We start from the raw sequence: 24,361 nt of genomic DNA, 5'->3' as shown, positions 1-24,361 counted from the left end.
GTTTAGATATGTGTAACCATTACAGAACTGGATCCAGTTTAGACATTTGTACCATGACAAAACTGGAACCAGTTTAGATATGTGTAACCATTACAGAACTGGTTCCAGTTTAGACATGTGTACCCATTATAGAACTGGATCCAGCTTACTTATCTGCAACCTTTACAGAACTGGATCCAGTTTCCAAATCTTACAAAAAAATTTACAATTTTAATATTCATTATGAATCTTTAGAATAATATACATTCAAAAAGACAAATAAATATCATTGGGTTCATTTTTAATAAGAAAAAGACTATGGGATTCAGCTCAGTTAAATCCAATGGAGTCAAGCACCCCGCCTGAGGTAATAGCGTTCCTTTAAATCCAGTCCAAACCAGTCAAAGTGATGTCTTTCAACACGGCGGAACTTTTCCGATGTAGCCGGTGATCGGCGCTGTGATTTTGACAAATGGCAGCCCTTTTCTTAACGGCGCTTGGCCCGGCGTGGCGTGGCGAAGAGCCCAAGGGGGCGGGGCGGGCGGGGTGACCATAATGGGCCTCGGGGGAGCCGCAAAAGCGTGAATCATGTTTTCTGCTTCTGAGCGGCAGTGGCGAGCTTTGAATTTGGCCCCCGAAATCTTTCAGATGTGGCGGACGAGACGCCGCGTGGTGGGCCGGCCGCTGCGGTCGGAATCCTTCGAGGCCCGAGAACCATTTAGGGGTGCAGTTGTGGAACGGTCGGTTGGGATGGAGAAGAAAATATGCAGTCGATCAAATGTCAGCTCCAAAAGATGGCGGCGTTAAAGACAGATTTGATTTTCGACTGACTGGCGGTGCTCATTTAATCCGTTTGAGAACGGCAGGGGATCCGAGATTGAGCCCTGTGGAACACCTCTGACATGCAATGACTGGTTTGGGGTTAGTGTTGACCTGAAATGGGCCAAATCCTCATTTTCTGGACCTTTGTAGGGCAGCCAATCTACTTGTTGATGGTGGTAGATGACCAATCCCTTTTGATGGTCACTGTGAGACATCCCATTTAAGTGGGATTGGACGCCAAGGGCTGGCTGGCAATGGCCCAAAAAGATTAGCATTCACCCAGAATAGATGCATATTTGTATTTAATATATAAAACAAGGATTTGTTGTTTTCATTTAAAAAAAATATTACGAAAAAAATAAATCAACATTTATAAACTGAATATATTAATGGAAATGGCATTAAAAGATGGGCATTCCCAGTTTATAAATGTGGGTTTTTTTTTAATGAAAACAACGGATCCTTATTTTTTAATATATTAAATACAAAATATTTATTTATTCATTTTTTGGGCATTCATTTAAAAAAGGGACTTCTGTAAAATGTTATTTAATATTAAAATGTATTTTATCTATTATTAATCACCTGATGTGTTTTTTAATTTTCATTTATTTTCATTTTCTTTGAAGCATTTTATTAGTCTTTATTAATGAATCAAAAGAATAAAAAAATAAAAATGATTAGCAAAAACTAAAAACTATACATACAATAACAACAAAAGCTTTTGATTGATTGACAACCGAGACCTGAAATTTTGGTTCAATATTAACATTTGGTACAACGTGGGTGTGGCCTGAACTAATCAAAATACAATGTCCACATATGTTAACAGCAGGACTTTTTTTTTAAAATAACCAAACCTAGTTTCAAGAACTCCATTTCCGATCAACAAGGGCTCCGAGATTGCGCCCTGCAGAACACCCTTAACATCCATAAAAAAAAAATCTCCATTTTTCTTCCCTAACATTCTCCAAATACCATCAAAAACTCCCAAGGACATCTCCGCAAAATCCCCCTCGAATCCACCCCGGCCGGTCTTTGTTTTTCAAGCTCGCGGGTGGATTCCAAAACCCCAGCACGGATCCCCCTTTAGCCAAACAAAAGCTTTTCCCTCCATTGCCAAGATTATCAAACGTCCCGTCCAGAAAAAATGACCGAAAGGAATGCAAGTGACCCACGTTTTCAAGACTCCAAAACCTCCATTTTTTTTTTCGTCTCCCAACAGCTGCCGCACTTTCGAAACCAGAGCCTTCCTATTGATCGGTCTTCCACTAGCGGGGTTATTAGCGTCCTGATGTCTCCGAGTGTGTTTTTACGTGATGAATGATGGACCAAAAACGTGGCGCGTAAATCTTCCCAGTCGAAGTTAAGCACGGCGAGGAAGTCGTGTCTATTTCAAATATGTTTTTGATCTTAACCAGTAATTCCTTCAAGCGTGTTCTGGTGTGACCGATCCGTTCCTCTTCCACATGCATATTCAATCATAATTACATATTGCCAGTGAAAGATTACACTAATTTATGGCTGTGGAGTGCCGTTGAAACACTTTTTTAGTCGTTTCTGTCTTGTCTGTATTTATTAGGATTTTAGAAGGGCCGTGGAGGATGATTTTTAGTTTTTTTTAAACGGGATTTTGACAGGGAATCGGAATAGGAACGGAATTGGATTTGGGACGCCAATGTAAACAGAAGGGCCGGACAATTCGTCCCCAAAAGTATTGATGTCACCGTAACGGTATTTGAAATGGTCGCGTTAACACGCCAATTAATGTTTTTTGGAGTTTGACGACGATGTATTGGCCATGTTTTGCCGGATAAGTCTGCTGTTTTGGGTTCAAAACGACCTTTATCTCGTAAAAAGTTAAAGTCGACAGTTAAAAAACAAAACCCTGAGAAAAGCTAATACAGCGCATAAAAGAATCCATTAAAATGACCCATAATGCTCCTCACATTTTTTTAACAGCCTATCAAAGATGTACAAATTGAAAAAGAGTCCTACATCTACTTACAAATTCCTTTAGGTATGAAAGTTTCAGGTTACAAATTTTATATACCGTATTTTTACGACTATAAGGCGCACTTAAAAGTCTTAAATTTTCTCCAAAATAGACAGGGCGCCTTATAATACATTGCGCCTTATATATGGAAAAAATGTCATTCGTTGAGGGTGCGCCTTATAGTCGTGAAAATACAGTATTTTTTTTACCTTATTTTAATTGTCCATTTTCCAAATAAAAGCGAAAAAATTTCAAGTTGACCTAAGATTTTTTTTTTTTATTATGTTTTTTAAAGTGGCCCCCAAGAGATAAAAAGTCTAAACACCCCTGTTGTGGACTCTGGCGTACGCCGCCGTCCTTCCCCAAGGTCCTTTTGATTGACAGCGCCCGCTCCTGCAAGAGATTACGGCGGAGGACGGGCAAGGGGGGGGGGGGGGGGGGTGTCTTGGGTCTTGTGGGGGAGAGGGGGTGCCGGGCTTTGAGGCCAGGGTGAGGGAAGAGTGAGAAAGGGGCTTGAGGATTAGGCCCACTGAGCTTCATTAACCCCAATGTTTACACAAGCTGATCTCTAGCAATGAGAGGCTTTTCCTAAAACCCAAAGCCCCCCAAAGTCCCTTTCTCAAGAATCCATCACTTCTTCTTCTTCTTCTTCTTTTTTTATTGGTAGAAGGGAGACTGTCCAATTGATTTTCCAGTCGAATTGGATTGGGCGTCTAAGACCGTCTTTGGCAGGCGATGAGTTAAAAGACTCAAAATACAAGTGGTGTATTGAAATAGTGAATCGAATTGAATTAATGATTTGTTTGATGAAAGATTAATCATGAAGGTTTGGCAGAAAATGCATGTGAAAGTTCAATAGTAAATATTTTCCCATTTTTAAAAAAGTTTTAAAACTCAAAACATGGAAAAAAACTTTTTTAAACTTTGTATTTAATTTTTACTTACTTTACTTTATATTTAAATATTTTGTTTTAAATTAAAATAGATGGAAATAAACCAAAACTGTTTTACAGTAATCCCTCGAATATCGCAGTTAATGTAGAGCAAACATGGCCGTGATAATTGAAAAATCACCCCTGTAATAACTAATTAGCATAGTCATAATTGTATCAATGAATAATAATATATAAAAATGCTGATGAACAATCAAAAACATGTAGAAATAATTCTAATTTAGACCTGGCATACACATACACACAACCTATTTGTATAGCAAATGCTAATATAACAACAAACATGACCTAAAGTACTTTTTGAACGTACCAAAAATAGTGTTAATGGTTACATAATTAACTTAAAGTACATGACGCAGTTGCCAGCCAATAATGTCGCTACTAAAGCCGAGATCAAAACATACCACTATACATACGTAAATAAATCTTGTACTAAAATAGCTGGCGACTCATTCTGGCCAATTAGCCGGCTGGATCACAGCTGCCGGATGGCCTTCTCCAAAGAGGGGAACGGAGGCGACGCGGCTTGCGCTAAAGTAAACACAGGGTTAGCTCGCTTAACTTGACGGTTTTTTTCTCCTTCTTGACAAAATAAGCTGGACATCAAACGGGACGGGTGGAAGTGGTTCCGTGAAAGGTGCTTCTTTACCAAAAGGGGGTGTAACGTTTCACCTGCGCTGATTTCCAACGCCGTTTCAAGTCAGTCCAAACAAGTCCGGATATACAGTAATAACTTGACATACGAGTGCCCCAACATACGAGCAATTTGAGATAAGAGTAATTTGAGATACGAGCAATTTGAGGTACAAGCAATTTGAGATACGAGCAAATTGAGATACGAGCAATTTGAGATACGAGCAATTTGAGATACGAGCAATTTGAGATACGAGCAATTTGAGATACGAGCAATTTGAGATACGAGTAAATCCACGTACATTCCCACAACACATTAAGATCGTATCTCAAGGTATGACTGTATCACCATAATTTGTCGTAAGAGTGGTTAGCAAGTTCGCCTCACAGTTCCGGGACCGAGGGTTTGATCCCAGGTTCCGACCTTCCTGCGTGGGTTTTTCTCGGGTACCCCAGTTTACTCCAACATCCCCAAAACAAGATTTGGTTCTGCGTGTGAGCGTGAGTGGCTGCTCCGGCACCCCCGCGACCCATGTGAAGAGAAGCGTAATGGAATATGAATGAATGTTTACCAGGCTAAAAAAATAAAACAGTTCTTGGAAAAAATTGTCAAACAAATTGGACGGTGGATTGAGTGGTTATCATATCTGCCTCACAGCTCTGGGGTCCTGGGTTCAAATCCAGGTCAGTTGACCTGTGTGGAGTTTGCATGTTCTTCTCGGGCCTGCATGGGTTTTTTTCCGGGTATTCCAGTTTCCTCCCACATTCTGAAAACATGCATGCTAGGCTAACAGTAAGCTAAATTGCTCCTAGCTATTAGTGATTGGTTGTTTGTCTTATGGTGCCCTGTGATTGGCTGATTTGGCCACCGATTCAGGGTGTCCCCTGCCCCTGGCCTGGAGTCAGTTGGGACAGACTCCAGCACCCTAGTGAGGATAAAGTGGTTTTAGAAACGGAATGAATGAACAATTGGACGTCTAAGGACTGTAGAAACCATGGTGGCCAAAGAGTTAAGCGAGAAGGAGAGTCGGCAATGGAGTAGGGGGAAAAAGAAGAAAAAAATCAGGACGGCGAGCAGACGAGAGCCAAATGGCCACCGCCGAACACCGGCCGTCTCAGACAGGAAAAGGAGGGGGCGGAGAAATAGTTTTGGAGGTGGACATCTGGCTGTGATTAGGAGCGGCGGCGGAGGGGGCAATGGCGGAGGCGGCGGCGTAGGACAAGCCGGCCTTGGCCGCTTGTTTTGACGGGACTTTTCAAGGGAAGCCAGTGTTGTTGGTTTTTCAATAAGTGGATCGTTAATTGACGAACACGCGCTGTGGAGAGAGTGGCGTCCCAAATGTTGCTTCGCGCTTGCCGTTTTAGGGCAATAACATTCTGAAAAATATGAGTGGAAGGCCTCTGACCTTTGACCCATGTACAGCAAATTTAATTATATTTGATGCTTTGATTTTGAGGACTCTGATATGAATTAAAAATGATTTATTATTGTTTAAATATGGAGCAGTGATGACAAATTACATGTAAAATTTTGTAGTGTTTTGACTGCAAAAATGGCGGCTTTGATGATGTCACTTATACCCAAACACATACACATTAACATGAGTGTAGTTGATCATGGGTTAAATGGAAGCTGGTAATTTTGCATACTCATATTAAATACTAAATTAAATAAAAAAATAAATACAAAATTAAATACAAAATAAATGCTAAATTAAATAAAAAAATAAATGCTAAATTACATAAAAAATAATGTAATACTGTTTTTTACTGGGATGAACAGTATTTCTTTCTTTAATTATTTTCCTTTATTTACATTATTTTATGTCCAAATTATTTAGAATTGACCTTTATGCATTTTTTTCTCTACTATTGCGCAACATAAAAATGACATTATTGACCTTTTAGTGTTTTTTCAAATGACCTAAATATAGATCCTCTCCCCAAAGGGTTAAACCAGCCAGGCTCCGCCACAAGAAACAAGAAAATTCCGGCATACGGCAAAAAAAAAAAAATGACAGGAAAATGAGACAGATGATTAAACGAGAAGAAGAAGCCAATTAAAACAAACACTTTTCGCGCCCTTTTTTTCCCCCTACTGGAACGATCTGGTTTCCAATCTAGAGACAGCTAGCGAAATACGGTGGCGGCCAAAAAACGGGCCGGCGAACTTCTTTGCTGTCACTCTTGCGCAGACGTATGGAGTGCGAGAAGAACCTCATGGCACCGCTTCGTATGCATAAGCCATCAAGCACAGGCGCGCCGGCGGCCAAGCCAAACTGGCCGTGGAGGCACGGCAGAAGATGAGAAGAACAGCAGTGAGCCCGCCAGCAAAAAAAAAAGAATTTAAAAAAAATAATAAAACCCTCCCTACAAAAAACTGCCTTATATTCCCAAAGATATTTACCCATCAAAACAAGATGGCCAAAATAAATTTAAAAAAAAAAAACAATCAGTTTCAGCTTTGCCCTCCGATTTGAGGAACGCAATGGTGAGAAGCTCCTACATTCCTTTAGTAGTAGAAGAAGAAGAACACACGCATACGATGTAATGAGAATCGGAGGGAGCTCCGCCGAGAGTTGAAATCGGAGAATCGGACTGCTGGTTTTCGGCGTGACGGTGATTGGTCGCGACGAGCGGCTGCTAGCCGCCGATTCCGCGGGAATGTGGGAAGCTTCCCAGTCTGACTTAAGTACTGTCTTTATAACAAAATGGTGAACGGTAAGCTTCAGTTTAGATCAATTTGTTTCCCAATTTTAATTTTTGTAAACTCAATAGGTCATACAAGAAGCTTGAATTCAAGCTATGTTCTGTAGCATTTCTCAGGTAGAACACTAGTTGGAGCCAGTCACTTACACAGTTAGCTCAGGAGTCAAAATGTGAAATTGCATTCCAAAAAAACATCGTAATTTATCAATCAGACAAGAAAAGGACAACCAATCATAGCTAAGAGCAATTTATAGCCTTTAATTAGCTTAGCATGCAAGTTTTAGCCATATGGGAGGAAACCGGAGCACCCTGGAGAAAACTTACAGAGGCAAGAACATGCAAACTCCATACAGGAAGGTCTGAACCCACTGGGGATTGAACCCACAATCTCAGAATTGTGAGCCGGTATGTGCTAACCACTGACCGCCATGTTTTCTTTTTAAAAATGCTAAAAATCTCCATTCATTTACCATAGTGAAAAAAAACAGTTTAAATCAAACTTTATTTGTATTTATTTATTTATTTACCTACTACAAATGTCATTTTTTACCATTAATCTGTAATTCCAACCCCCAAAAAAGCCACCGCCGTACAAGTACAAAGCAAAGAGATTTGCAACTGGAGTGGGCGGCGCCATGTTAACTTTTCATTACCGCCTTGTCATTCTTCAAAGCGACCCGACTGTGAGGATGACCTTTCCTTTTCGGGAGGGGGGGTTGGGGGCTTTGGGGGGTCCGTCCCGTCCCGAGATAATGATCCAATCAGAGACGGCGAAGCCATCACTCAGCCCCTTTTTTGGGGAGGGGGGGGGGGGGGGGGGGGGGTTCTCGCCGTTGGGCGCGCAGGTGAACCCTTAAATCAGCTTTAATTGGGTTGCGGAGTAACAGGGGAGGTGTGGGAAAGTAAAAGGGCCTTCCGCGGAAGTGCCGTGACCGGTTTTTCCAAAAAGGCCACAGCGCTTTGGGAAGAAATGTTCCTGGTTCTTGATCATGTCATTTTCCAAGGATGGGAAAAGATTGGGTGTTTAAAGTGTATTTGTTTGTTTTGAAGTATTCACTCATTGACAATAGATGTCCAATACATTTGAAATGTAGCAGGTTGGCAGCGAGTAAACAAAGTTTAATTAGATAGTGATAAATTCATTTGGATTCATAGTAGAAACCAGAAAAAAAAACTTTCATTTTCCTCTATTAAAATGGCTTCTGAGCGGCCATGTTGGTACAGACGATTTTCCCATTGAAGTCAATGCATTGATATTAAAATGAAGATTTTTTTCCCCAATGCTTTTAAGAATTTTATCCAGATCAGCATTAGTTAAAAAAATAAAAGGTTGGCTTTTTAAAAATCTATTTGTTTATTGAACAGACTGGTAACTTTTAACTCTAATTGGCATTCTTTACAATAGAAATTATTTTTTTAATTTCCCTTATAGGGCACTCATTTAACTAAAAAAATATGATAATTTGTGCATGAATAGATAAAAAAATATATTTTATTTAAAAGTTTCAATACTTTAAGGCTACCCTTTTTTTATATAAACAGACTTTTAAACAAGAACAATAATGCACAGTAGTTCACATCTGACCTTAATGCAGGGCTGCGTGGGTTCGATTCCTGCCATGTGAATGGTCCTCTGCCCTATCACTGAGTGGCGACCAATCTATGTTGGAGCCCACCTTTCACTTGAAGTCAACTGGTATTGGCTCTGGCACCCTGAAAATGAAAAAAAAATCAATGTTATGAATAGATAAAAATAAAAAAATACACAAAAGCTAGCAAAAAGCTAACTTGTAGCATGATACAACACCAACATTTGAGCATTTTTTTGTTGTTTTCCTCCTCCAAAGGAGACGTTTCAGCGCAATTCCGAGAAGATTAACTCCTTGTGTACCTTTCCCTTCCTTTTTAAAAGAGGATTTACAACCGAGGCGAGTGAGTGGAGCCCCAGTTCCCAGAAGGCACGGCGCTAAACATTTACGCAAGGCCAGACGCAGAGAGCCTTATTACAAACACGTGTCTCTCCTTCCAAAAGGGCCCTCGGAGAGACATCGAAGGGGGGTGTGGGGGGGCGACTGGATAAACGTGCTGCCGGCTGACGGGTCATTTTCCCACTGTTGTTTTTAAAAGATGTCCTGGAAGATAAACCCCAAGTAGACGGCGGGTTACGGGACGTTTGGATGGTGACAGCTACTAAAAAAAAAGGGGAAAAAAATTGTGAGAAAATATTGCCGTGAGGAAATTGATTTCATGATGGTGGTCCCAAAGAGGGGATGTTGAGGGACTGAGGGGGGGTCTCGGCAATTTGATCCGTTGTGCACAAATGGGGGCGATTAAATGGATTGGATTTTGGAATAAAAATGGGTTTATTGCATTTTGCCACTGCAAGGTGTTTTGTTTTGGAGTCAAATGTTTCCAGTGGGTTTAAATCTTAACTGGAGCACGTAAGAGGGAGTAATTAACTTCCATTCTTACCTTTTGTGCTATAAGAATTTATTATAAAGACTAAAAAAAATAGGAGAATATTCTAAAGAAGGGTCGGACCGCCGCCTTAAGTGGTTAGCACGTTGGGCTCGCAGCTCTGGGGTTCTGGGTTCAAATCTGGGTCAGGCCAACAACCCCCATGTGACCCTAGTGAGGATAAAGTGGTTCAGAAAATGATTTAATGAATTGCAAACAAATGGTTTCAAACTAAATGCGGAATTACATTTTTTTCAACTATTTCAATGATTTAAAGTGCTTTTAAGTATCATTTCAATACTATTTCTCATTTTTCATGCACCCTATGTTTAATTGTGCTATTAAAATAACAATAATAACAACAAAACTAAATGAGATATTAGAAAAACAGAGTTAATAATCTGAAAACCCATATTTGAAGGATTAAAGTGACATAATCTCCCTGTTTTTCCAAAATGTGGCCAATTGATGGGTTAATCCCGACATTTGAGTAATAAAGAGTAGTCGTAATGAAGTGCAAAGAGTGTTTTATTATTTCTGTGGACGTGTTGGGTGAGTCAGCGGCTGGCATGGACGAACCACAACATTGGCACGGCGGCCTCCTTGTGGCCCCGCCTCCTCCTCCCGTGTTTTCTTAATCGTCACCACGTGGCCCGACCGAACACACGAGGCGGCCGCAGGTATGTCGCCGTCACCCGGGGCGATGGCGTTGGACGCCAGCGCGCTGTCAGAACCTCTCGAGCGTCCAATCACGCTAACGAGATGTGACCGAGGCCCTTTCGTTGCCAGCGAACAAACATTTGTTCCGAGCGTCCGCCGTCCGCTGGCGTACGGAGACTTTTCCTTGTGTACCTCCATTTATCTGTCAGCGGCTTGGAGGCTGCGGTCGACTTCGCCGCAGTGGAAAAGTGTAATCGCTAACTGGCTGAAGGCGGGGGGAAAAAGAAAAAAAAACAGGCCACCTGGACAAATTTCACAAGTCTGCGTGTTCTTGATGGTAGACCAGAAGTGTCAGGCAAATGGCTTCGTGCAAATGTTTAGCAAAAAAAGCACAAATGCTAATAGCCACAATAACAAATCATCATAACACGAACCCTAAATGCTACAAAATGAATGCAAATGGGTTAAAGTACAAATGCAACAATCCCTACAAACTCTAACTACCATAAATTGGCCAAAGCAAGATGCAAATACTCACAACACTAACTCCAATGACCCACAACATAAATAAATAGTCACAACAAACTGTAATTAACTACAACACAAATTGGCCATAGCAAAATTGCAAATACCCACATCCCAAACTCCAAATACCCACAACATAAACACAAATTGTCCAAAGCAAGAACGCAACTACCCACAACACAATCTCCAATTACCACAAGACAAATTAGCCAAAGTACAAATGCAAAATAACCACCTGGAAATGGACTGAATTCCACAAAGTACACAGTAGGACTACAACTAGGACAAGAGTTGTAGTCCTAAGGTTTCTACCACACGAGTCAATCTATCTCAAAGTGTAACTTTGTGACCAACTATCTGTACCTCACATTACAAAGAAATCCATTTTAATGACTCCATCTTTATTTTTCTCGAAAATCTTCTCTTTAACAAAAAGTAGAAGGATTTCTAGCTGGCCTTTGCGTCCTTTAATTTTTCTGAATACATTTTGTCCAACCCTGACGTGAAAAATCAGCCCACCACGGATGTTTCCCATCTCCTCTCGCAAACATTCAAAACAATACGCCACAGAGTTCCAGTTTCCTCTGCCCTTCATTGTTTCTTCCCCAACTCCGTCTCCAAGGAATCAAGCGACGGGCAGTTTAAGTTTCCCCCTCCGCCGCGGGGCTCCGGGGGTCCCGTGTCTCTGGCGACCAGCGCCAACGTAAACACAGAAATTCCGCCCCAATTAGAAACGCTAAATGCATTGGACTCGGTAGAGGGCGAGAGCCGGCGAGCGTAATTAACGCAGGGCCGGGCTTCCACCGGCTGCTGCTTGGGATGGTTAAAATGGATACGGTTTCAGTTCAAGGCCGGTCAGTTGAAGTCTCTGATTGGGCAGGTTGGACTCATCATGGAAATATAAACATCGGGGCGAGTAACCCGCGTTTGCGTTAGCGGGCGAAGGAAAGAACGTCTTCGGAAATGAAGCCATGCCAAGCTTGACCAACAAAGTTTTGGATTTGGATAAAAATAAATAAATATATATATTTTTAAATGTAATAAATGACAAATCATTCATTCATCGATTGTGAAATTTCCCAAATATGGGATGAATAAAATTATCTAATCTAATCGGAGTTTAGCCAAGATCATCCTAAACTTTTTTCCAGCCAATCACAGGGCACAAATAGATGAGAACAACCAATCACGCATACCTAGGACCAATGAGAGCAGAGCAAGGGAATTCTATGGTGCGTGAGCCATACATGGCTCTTTTCATTGCACTTACCTTGCACTTACCTTACCTATATTGTCCAATACTCCAAAAATAGCCATTTGGAGCACCAACAAATGATCATATACAACAATGAAATGTTTATATACACAATTATTTATATACATTGGTGATGAATTGACTATACAAATAATCATTTGTAATAACCTTTTAGAGTAATCCTCAAATTGAAGAGTACAACTTGATCATGGTTTTAAGAACAAAGTACTATTAAAAGATCTGAATAAAAAACCTATTGTGCTTTTTGTACAGTGGCTATTGAGTATTGTTTGTTCCTCAGGTGTTGGCTTACTCCACCGGTGTCAAAAGGTCGGCACGGGGCCAACACCCGGCCCACTGTATCCTTTTATGCGGCCCCCCTAAAGTAAATCATGTGTGTTGGCATCATGTTTCAGGCTAAAATTCAAAGGAAAATGTTATATATATAAAGAATATTTCAGTTTTCTGCCCTATTTTACCAGTATTTTTTATTTATTTATTTAAATCTAAAACTTAAAATGAATTAACAAACAAAAACCCAAGCGTGTATACTACAACACACCATACACACTACACAACTACAACTTACTCTCCAAAGTAGCCGCAACTTAAAGTTCTTACACTTAGTCCCGCCTCCATCCTCTAATGAAAATCCATAAGAAACATTTAGCCGCGTGTTAGAAAGTGCGGAAATTCAATCAGATCCTTAACACGATTTCAAAATGACAGGAAGAGGCAATCGAACCCACATGCAGGGGCGAAAAAAACAAAAAAAATGATTTCTTTTGGCTCTAATGTATTAATTTTTCTCAACTCTGCTGAGCACGCACATTAGTGGGAAACATTGTGCGCGGGCCGAAGCCTAAAGCACGCCGCGACGCTGTTGGTTTCCCGCCCAGGCCGCCGAGAGAAGGCTTCGTAGAGGAGAGGTATTCCCCAAACTAACGGTGGATCTCGGACGTCGATAGTAAACTAATCTGCAGGCTGTGAGGCACAGGATGGAGATTATATTAGCGCTCATCCGACTGTCTTCGAAAGAAACTTTCATCTTGAGATGGCGAGCCTGAAAGCCGGCCTAATGTCACTTACATGCCCGGGGGTTAACCCCTTAAAGCCTGGATTTATCTTTAACAAATATGCCTCAAAAAGCCTTGGAAGTCCCATGAAAATAAACAGAAATGTAGAAATTGTAATTGCAAAATACCATTTTTCATTAAAACAGTTATAGAAGTGTATTTGGATTTTTTTTATTCAATAAAAAGTATAAATTTATTAATACGTGTTCTTTTGAACAAAAAATATTAATTTAGAATAAATTGAGTTTTAATATTGTTTAGGTTTGAATAACTTGAGTTTTAACTGAATTTTTACATTTATTTATTCAAATGGAGTTTTTTACTTAATACTATTTTGTAATCGTGTATTTCTTCAATGCATTTCTTACCGTTTTGGCTTCCATTGACAGCAATAGATGTCCAATCCATTTCAGGGGGAGGAGTTAGCAGCAAATTAACCCACTCACCTAGCAACAGTGGACAAATTTTACAAACAGGGAGATAAATGAATAAATGAATGACTGAAAAAGAACTATTTGACAAATATGCCTAAAAAGCCTTGGAAGTCCCATGAAAATAAACAAAAAATTAGAAAATGTAATTGCAAAATACCATTACTTTTTGTTTTAATCAAAACAGTTATTAAAGACTATGTGGACTTTAAAAACAAGTCCAAATTCAAAAATAAATGTGTTCTTTTGAATAAAAAATATTAATATTAAAAAATAGATATTTAATATTGTTTTGGCTTGAATTACTTGAGTATTAGCTGTATATTTACAATAATAATACTTTATTGTGATCTTGGGTATTTCTTCAATGCATTTCTTACCGTTTTGGCTTCCATTGACAGCAATAGACGTCCAATTCATTTCAGGTGGGGGAGTTGGCAGCAAATTAACCCGCCCACCCACCAGCTGTGGACAAATGTCAAAAACAGGGAGTTAAATGACTGAAAAATGAAAATAGATATATAACATACATCGCTGTATTACGCTATTGTTTAAATTTAAAACAGGCGACATAAAATGGCGGCTAAATGTTACTTAATGGCGTCATCTAATATTTCCACTAAATGCATTTTTGTTCCAAACAGAGAATTATTAGGTCATATATTCATTTTCTCAAATGATGTATTTTGCTGCCACCCGTTGGCAAAAGTTTTATATTACTTGGTGACTGCGAAAAACAATGAAATAACGTGAAAGACCTTTTGTTTGTCTTCAAACAATGGCAATGACGCAGCATTTTATGAATTCCAGATGTTAATTGATCGTCTAAAACGAGATATAATTGGCGTACACATACAAACACGCTAACAAGACGTCACCACACAAAATGGAACAATTTCACAGAAAGCACTAACATTAAATGACGCTTTTAATTGACTTTAGAAGACAATTTCTTTGTTAAGTACAAAACTATACTTACCGCTAATTTAAGAACAGATGTCGTTGTTTGAAACCGGATATCCGGCGTAATTCCGGAAATCTTGAAACTTGTCTTTTTTTCCGACGGTAGCTTACAGCAACACAACTCTTTTCGAATTTGTCCTTTTTACTTCCAAAATGGGATGTGATGGTGGAACAATCCCCAAAAGGCACGAATTAGTAAAAGGTCCCAAGAAAGTTGAGAAGGTCAGTTACGATTTTTCTTTTATTAAATCACCGTTGCGTCGATCAACGTAGCACAATGCTAACGTCTGCACTGCTAGCTGTTTACATCGTTAGCATTTGTCGTGACTACATTTTGTATTCTATTTAATAACGTAACGTATCTTATTCCCCTGCTGTAGTTTTAGACCTCATGAAATAAACTAAAATACAATACGTACAAGTCCTTTAAAAAAATATGTGGGTATTTTACGTGTATTGCTTTTCCAATGCCCAATAGGTCGACAAAAATGCGGAATTGGCTGCCAAATGGAAGTATTGCGCCTTAAGTCAGGAAAAACTTAAGCGACCAATCGTCTCCTGTGAATTGGGAAGGTAAGTAATCTCTCAAAAACAGACTGGACGTCTGTTGTTGTCTAAAGCAGTGATATTTATACTGTAGTACAATTAAAACTTATAGTGGCTTGATTGACATTGATACAAATCACCCGTCATCGCGAAAATGGCCGTCAAAGTCAGCCAATAAATTGAGACAGATTATTTTTATGTTTTAGACTCTACAACAAAGATGCCATCATTGAATACCTTCTGGATAAAACTGCCGAAAGACCCAATACCGATGCTGTCACCCACATCCGAGGAACTAGGGTACGTTAACCCTATTTTTGGTTACAATTGTGGCGCATTATTCTTCTTTTTTCAATTCACATTTATAATTTAGGGTTTTTTTCGTCCAAATTTTCGCAGGACATTAAAGAGCTCAACTTGACAGATAACCCTGAGTGGGAAGGAGAAAGAAGGAACACTAAAGGAGACAGATATGAAGACATCTATTGTGGGATGTTTATTTGCCCTGTTGTCGGGCTGGAAATGAATGGCAAGCACAGGTAATATTAACAAACTTAACAACGAATAAATATGTACACAAAATGAAGTATTGGACTTGAATTCACAGGTTCTGCTACCTCCAGACGTGTGGTTGCGTTTTCTCGGACCGTGCCCTCAAGGAGGTCAAGACAGAAATCTGCCATAAGGTGAGTGCGATTCCACAAACAAACGCTAGGGGGTGTTTAATGTCAGAGGAAAATATACATGACCAAAAAAGTGCATTTTGGTTCCAAAAATTCACAAACAATCTAAAATATAGACTAAAATCAAAGCAAGAAGCATAAAATTGTTGTTTTTGTCAGCCCTGAAGTAGTTCTGTGCAATATAACGATATAAAGGCTAAAAAAAATTATATTCATAAATCCCTTCTATTGTCACTATCATCCATTTTAATATTTTTATTAAAAAATAAACCTCACATAGTTGCTATTCCTTAAATAACTAATTCACAATGGTCACAATTCATCCCAATAACAAAACATAAAAATGCATGTGGAAACCAAATCTGACAACAAATGTTTTTTTTTCTTCAATACATTAGCATAAAGTGGCATTTATCATGATATATAAATATTTTTTTAAATTTACAAAAATTTCCCAACACAACTTCGAGCATACCATCCGGACGATAGATTTTTTCTAAATTTTTTAATTTACCTACATTTCCAATCCGGATGAACCAAATCGTCTCAGGGCGCCATTTCACGCGGCGTTGCTAGTAGCCACGACGACTCTATGGGGACGTTAGCGTTGCTGAGCAGCTTGTTCCTATGCCACTGCTCCAAACAATCCAACGCCTCGGGTTGGAAGTCGTTCTCAAACTTGTTGGCAAACATGCTCCCTTTCTTGATTAGCCACGGCAGGTCCTCGAACCCATAAACGCAGATCCCACGCACGTAACGACCTGGTAAACGAGAGTTGGTCTTTAGAAACATGGCAAAAAAATATGGCGTTGCATGCGGGTACCATTGCAGGCCTTGTGCTTGGTTCTGAACTGATCCGCCCACTTGATTGCTCGGATGCCTCCCGTCCAGCCGCCGCCGATGTTGTTGCCCGGTGCCTCTTTGGATAAAACGCGGGAAAAAGTGGGTTTTAAATTCAATTGAATTGAATGACGATAAATGCATTCAATTTGTGTTGGTAGTATTGTCATCAACTTTAACATCCAAATCTTACTCTTGTGGTAACATAACTCTATTTAACTAATTATTGGATTGTTGTATTTATTCATTCACTCTTTTGCATACCGCTTAGACCACAGGTGTCAAAGTGGTGGCCCCGGGGCCAAATATGGCCCATCGCATCATTTTGTGTGGCCCGGAAAGTAAATCATGAGTGCTGACTTTCTATTTTAGGATCAAATTCAAATGGAGAGTATAGATGTATATTAAATTTCCTGATTTTCACCCTTTTAAATCGATAATTGTCAATTTTTAATCAATTTTTTTAGTTCGAAAATATTTTTCTAGAATCTAAAAATATATTAAAAAGGCTAAAATAAACATTGATTTAGATCTATAAAAAACGGGATATTCCAGGTTTTTAATCCAGTTCTGTTGATCCATTTTATTAAAAAAAATCTAAATGTCATATCTAAATCCGGCCCACGTGATATCAAAAATACCGACCAATTGGAACGGGCTTACCTTACCTGTAAGGTGGTTGAGCGTCACCCAGTAATGCTCATCCGGACTGTAAGTATCCCTGGACCACTCCAGTAGATCTCGGGCTTTAGGGTTCTCCAGAACAAAGTCCACAAATCCCCTAGTGAGCGCATAGTAGGCCGTCCCGAAAAAAATTTGCATGTTATGAGGAGGCGGGCCTTTCTTGACTTTAGACTGAACAAAATAGACGTGGCTCTCATTGTGTTGAAACTGGGTCCGCCATTTTATATGCTCGGGCTGCTTTATCCCCGGAGTCATGTTCTTGTCCCGCCACATTTTGTCTTGTAAGTAGCGTACTAGCTCCAGGTTGCTCATAAGCGGGTAATCCTGTCCGCATAGATTGATGACCTTCCTCCAGCCCACTTTGGACTTGACCAAATCCCCCATGCAGTTCAAGTCGGCCTGGAGCCGCGAGAACCCCCCGTAGACCACCGTTTCGCTTCGGGTGGACAGAAAAACGTTTTCAAGGCAGTCGGATAGTTTCCGCAAGGAGTTTCTGTACTCTGGTGGAGATTTGGCGTCTATGTGGACGCAGTATAGGTTTTGTGGAGCGTAGATGGCCCGTAGGAGGCGCACTAAGACCTCCAGTTCTTTGTGGACGGTCAGGATGAAGGCCAATGGGTAGGCCTCCTCCTCAGCGCTTAGAGGGCTGGTGATGAAGTGAAGGTCTTTCCTCAAATTGGAGCAATCCACTTTGGAGTTGGTGATGTAGCTTTTGATCTGTCCAGAGAGAGAATGCACTAATTACTAATAGCTAGTGGCTATTTAGTGCTAGCTAGCCTAGCATGCATGTTTTTGGAATTTGGGAGGATACTCGAGTATCTGGAGGAAACCCATGCAGATCTAGGGAGAATATGGAAATTCCACATAGATGGACATGACTTGGATTTGAACCCAGGACCCCAGAGCTGTGAAGCGGAGGCGCTTAACACTTACTCCACCGGGCCGCCCACTCTTAAGTTATTTCCTGATCGCCTTTTAAATCAATAATTAGCATTTTTTTAATTATTTTTTTCTTTTTGTGTTTTAGGTAGAAATGCAATGTGTACAATCTAAAAATCTAACTATAAAAATATTTTCTGTTTTCCACTTTGATATTGAATATATTTTTTAAGAAATCCTTTTGAAATGAAAAACAATGATTTTATAAATGTTTCCCTTAGAAAAAAAGCTCAAATAAACATCAATAAAATAATAAAACATGAATATTTAGAGTTTTTGATCCAGTTTTTTAATCAAAATTTAAAAAAAAAAAACTAAATTATTATATCTAAAATGGTCCGGCCCACATAAAATCGATTTGACATTAATGTGAGTTAAGACATACCTAGTTTAACATTCTTCATTTTTTTTATGGAACTCAAAATATAGATATTTTATGCGAAAAAAACCCTTTTTTCTGTGAAAAAAAGACGCCAAATGATCTATTTTGAGTCTTACCCGACAGTCGCGTCGATGCCATTCCGTCGGATCGTCATTGGGAGCCAGTAAATCTCGACAATGGGCATGAAAAGGGCGGCACGGGGTCATCTTGACCTTTGACCTTGTTTCCGTGGAGCGAGTCACCCAAATGTAGACGCTGCTCATCCCCAAACACATCAGGAAGACGCATCCTTTCCACCCCAGGTGGCACTTGGTAGACCTTGTCGTCATCCTGCTTGTCGTCATGGAATCTGCAAATGAGACAAACCACAAAGCTCATTTGGAACGGGCCTCGGGGGGGCTTTCCAAGAAGGTCAAAGTCGGATGGAGTAGCGTAAGAAAGTAAAGAAAAGTATATGAGATCATCAAGTATCATTCAATCAAGTCATGAAGACAGAAAAGCAGCAAAAAAACACAAAGCGGATAGAGCAACTGCCACTTGAGCGGCGCCATTTTGGTTCCAGTAGCAAAAAACGAATACAGACTCGAGAAGAAGACGTAAAGTTGGATAAAAATGGAACTACACAAAGGAAGTCTTTCACAAGATGGGGAACTTTTGCAGATTGTGACCGAGGTTGAAAATATGCTGAGTCACTCTTCCAAGCTTATCCGTAAAAAAACATAAAAAAAACAAATAAGAATAGACAGAGCTACTGCCACAGGCTGCCCCATTAAGACGCCATCTTGGAGAGAGAAAAAAATTGTATCACTGAGAATTATCATTATGCATTCATTTTCTGGCCCGCTTTATCCTCACTGGAGTTGCGGGGGGTGCTGGAGCCAATCCCAGCTGACTTCAGGCACCCTGAATTAGTGGCTAGCCAATCACAGGGCACAATGAAAAAATAACCAATCACGCTCATACCTATGGGCAATTTAGTGTTAGCCAGCTAGCTTAGCGTGCATTGTCTTTCCAACATGGGTGGAAAACCGGAGTACCTGGAGAAAACCCACGCAGGCCCAGGCCAAAACATGCAACCTCCATACAGTTGTACTGACCTGGATTTGAACCCAGGACCCCAGAACTATGAGCCCGACTCACTAACCACTCACCCACCGAGTCACAACATACAATTAATTACTCCCCCAAAAAATTCTAACAATATAATCATGACAAAACTGCTATTTTGTCCTTTTTTTTTTAAATAGTCATCAAAATGATCCACCCCGTCCAAACACTTACTCACGACTTTTCATCATAAGCCCGGCACGTTTTCCATGGCCGTGTTTTTAGCTCCGGTTCAAGGCGGCGGTCCTGAATCGATAGTGTCCTGGTCCCGTATGTGAAAAGCCACGCCGCCCCGCCACGCCGGCCTGCCTACAAATCACAGAGTTTGTTTGGTGCTTGCTCAGCTTCCGAGATGATCCCTCCTGTGTTGCGCACGGCGCATGGCAACGGCACACACCCACCGGCGGCGCCCGTATCGCCGGGACACAATAGGAAACACCGCCCCCCCGCCGGTAAACTCCGAGCGATCCTATTTGTGTTGGACGGAAAATCTGTCTGGCGGTCTCGCGGGGCGTGCCGCGCTCTTAGACTCAGCGACCATTTCTTCTATTGTGTTTGTTAGACAATTCCGTTTGATTCATTTAATTAAGGACGGCACATACTCATGAAATTATTTATCTTCATGTTAATGAACATATACAGTCATGCCTTGAGTTATAAGCTTAATTTGTTAAGGGACTGAGCTCGTATGTCAATTTACTCGTATCTCAAATCAATGTTTCTCATAGAAATGAACTAAATGAAAATTAATTTCTTCCGGGACCGAGCTCGTATGTCAATTTGCTTGTATCTCAAATCAATGTTTCCCATACAAATTAATTTGTTCCGTGACTGAGCTCATATGTCGCTTTACTCATATCTCAAATCAACTTTTCCCATAGAAATGAACTAAATGCAAATTAATTCATTCTGGGACCAAGCTTGTATGTCGATTTACTCTTATCTCAAATCAACATTTCCCTCACAAATTAATTAGTTCCAGGACCGAACTCGTATGTGGGAGTACTCCTATCTCAAATCAACATTTCCCTTACAAATTAATTTGTTCCGTGATTGAGCTAGTATGTCAATTTACTTGTATCTCAAATCAACATTTCCCATAGAAATGAACTAATTGCAAATTCTTTCCGGGACCAAGCTCGTATGTCAATTTACTCGTATCTCAAATCAATGTTTCACTATCTTACGTAACACTAAATTTCAACCTTTATGTGCAATAACCAAGGCAAAAGAGGCTAATGTATTCCACATGAACTTCCTATCAAAAAATGATTTGAAAATGTTCACAAAGTAGTTTCTACTGTTTAATGTTTGCGTCTTTTGTTTGGTTCAGTGCGGCGACCCTTTTCAGAACACGGACATTGTGGTTCTCTACGGAACAAAAGAGGAAGGCGAGAAGCTGAGGGAGAAAATGGAGGACAGACGAGCCAAAGCTAAAACTAAGGTGACTTCAACATTCCACATAGATACTCATTCACAAAAAATACATAGAATATACTTGACTTGATAAGACAAAGCGATAAAAAACAAAATTCTCCATTTATTGTATTTATTTCACTTTTGTGACGGGGGTGCTAGAGCCTATCCCAGCTGACTTGGTGTTCAGCCAATCACAGGGCACAAGAAGACAAAAAAAAAACAATCATTCATAGCTAAGGGCAATTTAGAGTGTTAGCCAGTTAGCCTAGCATTATTTTTTAATTATTTTTGTAATTATTTGTTATTTTTTTATAGAAATCAAAGAAGAGCAAAGCCGCCGAAAGCATGCCCCCGCCATTGGACCCAAAAGGTTAGTCAGAAATGCATAAAAAATTTTGTTCAGTTAGCATTAGCATTAAGGCCTGTGTTTAGCAATGTTTCAGCTAACATAAGTTTGCAAAGCATTTATGTTTTTTTTTCCTTCATTTCTGATCAATTGGAAGAAAAAATATCCCTGAAAAATGTGATTTTAGTTTGACAGAGCCTTAAAATGATCATAAATCTCAGCAATGTTTCAGCTAACATAAGTTTGCAAAGCTTTTATGTTTTTTTTCCTTCGTTTCTGATCAATTGGAAGAAAAAATATCCCTGAAAAAATGTGATTTTAGTTTGACAGAGCCTTAAAATGATCATAAATCTCAACATGGCTCTCTCTTGGGCTCGAACAAAGCCAAGAGAAATACGATGGGAGATCAGAAGGCTTCCTTGCTCGCTCCTTTGTGGCATGGCTGGCGTGCTTTCCTGTTTGGTTGTGGCCTGCCAAACACCTGCACTTTATTTGTTTAGCTCCAATCACAAAGTGGCTTGCAGTGAAATGAGGCCACGTGTGTGTGTAACTCACTTTTTACTCTTTTTGAACACACTAACACTCGTTTTTTAGTTGATCGGAGAAGATTACTGGCTGTACTTTGACTAAGACGGGCATCCAACCCAATTAGACCCACCAAAAAACATTTTTTTAATATAAAGTTATACCAAAAATATTTTTTTATACAATTATACCAAAATATATATATTTTTATATAGCTTTACCAATATATATATACTTATATAAAGTTATACCAAAAAAATATTTTTTTTATATAAAGTTATACCAAAAAATTTTTTTATATAAAGTTATACCAAAAAAATGTTTTATATATAAAGTTATACAAAAAAACTTATACACATATCTTTATAACTTTATATTTGAAAAAATGTTTTTTTATCCTAATTGGAACAATGCTATCAATCATTAAAGCCATATACAAAATTATTATTATTATTTTGCTAATTAGTGAGTAGCACGAACTAAATTGCGAACAAATTACGTTTAAATATTTAGTTCTCACGAATAAACTTAGAAACATTTAAAACTTAACTTAAAAAATAGTCCAATGTGATACACATGGAGCTGTCTTCTCTCCAGTGTGTATATATGTAAATATAGTAGAAAATGTACTATATGTGCATTTTTAAGTTATTTTAATTCATTTAAGAAAACAGCAAAGATTGGGATATTTTCTTAACTATCATATATCATCTCTGAACATTTTCTCATCCATTCTTTAAAGTTTGTTTCACTAGTATAAATATATATTTCATCACTGTATATGTATTTATTCCCATTTTTTTGTGCTTTAACTTCCACAGAAACCAAACAAGTACCCAACAACGGCTCACTTGAAAACGGAGAGGAAAGCAGCCAATCAGGTACCAAAATCTCAATCAAAACTCCATTTAAGTTCATGTATTCATTTTTGGGGTCTTATTTCAGATCAACCGGGAACCTCAGGTGCGCCTCAACTCTTGAGCAACGGCGACAAACTCGTGACGGCGTCCAAGCGATCCATCCAAGAAATGCAGGAGAAATCAGAAGCTTTCAAATCCCTTTTCACCACCCACAGTTCGGCTAAACGCACCAAAGATCAGACCTCCAACTGGGTCACCCATACGCCATACCACTTTTAGCGTAGCCGCCGTTAGCTTCACGACGCCATTTTCCCTTTTTCTCTGCATACATTGCATTCTTGCACCATTTATTTTAATTTTTTCTTAGTTTTATTTTCCCACGCATTGTTGATTTTTATCCTTTTGAGTGACAGCCCTTTAATTACATGGTTGGACTTTATTCTTTTTAAAATAGGTGAGCAGATGGTAAAATTAATTGGACGTCTTGTGGCGTCATTGGCAGAGAATGAGGTAAGCATGTATATTATGTTCGGATAACATAATCTTCAAGTAATTATTTGTCTTTCATATATATATCAATTTGTATGTAACTATTTTTATTTTGGATGTAGTAATAAAATTAACCACAGGAGGGCAGCAGATTCCTTTTTTATTCTTACAGGCTACAGTCATCGGAGAGTCAAAAGGAGGAATTATAATGGTAATACTGTTTTTTTTAAGTGTTGAAAATTAGGTATAATGCTACATTAAAAAAACATTTTTGTTAGGTTAACGTGCAATTTATTTGACAGTTTTATTACATTTTAATATAGCCATTTTTAATTAATCTAAATCTTAATTGCATGAGGGTACTGTTAAATAATGCAGTTGCGTTGTATTGCCACTAGGTAGCAATGGTTGCCATAGGTTGTAACGTAACCTTTTATATCCAAGCCATATAATAATATATATAATCAGTTTGCCAGGTTTTAAATGACATCATGAAGATTTTTTTTTAAATTTCAGACTAAATCAATGATTTTTATGAAATTTTATTCCCAAGCAATTAAAAAAAGTTAGATTGGCAATCGATTTTACATTCTAAATTCATATTTCAAATGCCACCCTTTCACAAAAATATGAATTAAGTAAGATATAAGTACTTATTGACCCTATGACTAAAACTTTTCCCCCAAAAATGACTCCAATCCTAAAAATATGCTATAATTTGGGTAAATAAACATTTTTCTTTCAATAAATGTTCGCGCATCAACATGAATTCAATTCCACACCCCATATTGGTAAGTATTCTTTCTTTAAATTCAGAAATGGAGCCTATAAAAATACTCTTTAATGCTTCATTTGTGTCCATCTCCTTTAAAATCCTATTTCAACCGAATTTTAAAACACCCATCACAACTCCAAACTCTGCAACCACCTGCAATTCTAACCTTAAAAGTCATTTTCCAACCAATAAATCCCCCCAACATAAATAATTGTCCATTCCCATCGTCCATCTTCTTCTTTTTTGGTCCAAACGTCAATCGTCATGACAACACTTTGATGTGTTCATCAATTCAAACCAAAGTATT

The 24,361-nt window shown here is 39.1% G+C and overlaps 3 protein-coding genes and 1 long non-coding RNA gene across 5 annotated transcripts in view; 1 reads left to right on the top strand and 3 right to left on the bottom strand.

The window, feature by feature from the left end:
* The window catches only part of eya2 (EYA transcriptional coactivator and phosphatase 2), a 42,168-nt gene extending 33,377 nt beyond the window's left edge, over nucleotides 1–8,791 (bottom strand). For both annotated transcript variants that reach the window (XM_077727060.1, XM_077727062.1), the window contains exon 1: nucleotides 8,678–8,791. The gene's annotated coding sequence lies outside the window, so the exon portion shown is untranslated. The remainder of the gene's footprint in view (nucleotides 1–8,677) is intronic.
* Nucleotides 8,792–12,169: 3,378 nt separating this feature from the next.
* On the bottom strand, nucleotides 12,170–14,529 carry LOC144203666 (uncharacterized). The gene is made up of 4 exons (XR_013327743.1): nucleotides 14,476–14,529; nucleotides 13,877–13,961; nucleotides 13,434–13,511; nucleotides 12,170–12,369 (listed from the first exon to the last, which is right to left on the bottom strand). It is a non-coding gene; the product is annotated as an uncharacterized LOC144203666 (long non-coding RNA).
* rtf2 (replication termination factor 2) lies at nucleotides 14,517–23,426 on the top strand. Its single transcript, XM_077727211.1, has 9 exons — nucleotides 14,517–14,681; nucleotides 14,938–15,032; nucleotides 15,212–15,305; nucleotides 15,405–15,544; nucleotides 15,613–15,691; nucleotides 20,974–21,084; nucleotides 21,375–21,429; nucleotides 22,752–22,811; nucleotides 22,876–23,426. Exons 1-9 carry the CDS (start codon nucleotides 14,613–14,615, stop codon nucleotides 23,067–23,069), a joined length of 897 nt encoding a protein of 298 aa, XP_077583337.1. The 5' UTR covers nucleotides 14,517–14,612; the 3' UTR covers nucleotides 23,070–23,426.
* On the bottom strand, nucleotides 15,534–18,876 carry gcnt7 (glucosaminyl (N-acetyl) transferase family member 7). The gene is made up of 4 exons (XM_077727209.1): nucleotides 18,650–18,876; nucleotides 17,197–17,929; nucleotides 16,512–16,607; nucleotides 15,534–16,449 (listed from the first exon to the last, which is right to left on the bottom strand). Exons 1-4 carry the CDS (start codon nucleotides 18,860–18,862, stop codon nucleotides 16,235–16,237), a joined length of 1,257 nt encoding a protein of 418 aa, XP_077583335.1. The 5' UTR covers nucleotides 18,863–18,876; the 3' UTR covers nucleotides 15,534–16,234.
* Nucleotides 23,427–24,361: the final 935 nt, after the last annotated feature.

This window comes from Stigmatopora nigra, chromosome 10 (assembly GCF_051989575.1).
Source record: "Stigmatopora nigra isolate UIUO_SnigA chromosome 10, RoL_Snig_1.1, whole genome shotgun sequence".
Lineage (NCBI taxonomy): Eukaryota > Metazoa > Chordata > Actinopteri > Syngnathiformes > Syngnathidae > Stigmatopora > Stigmatopora nigra.
This window is presented reverse-complemented; position numbering and strand designations above follow the sequence as displayed.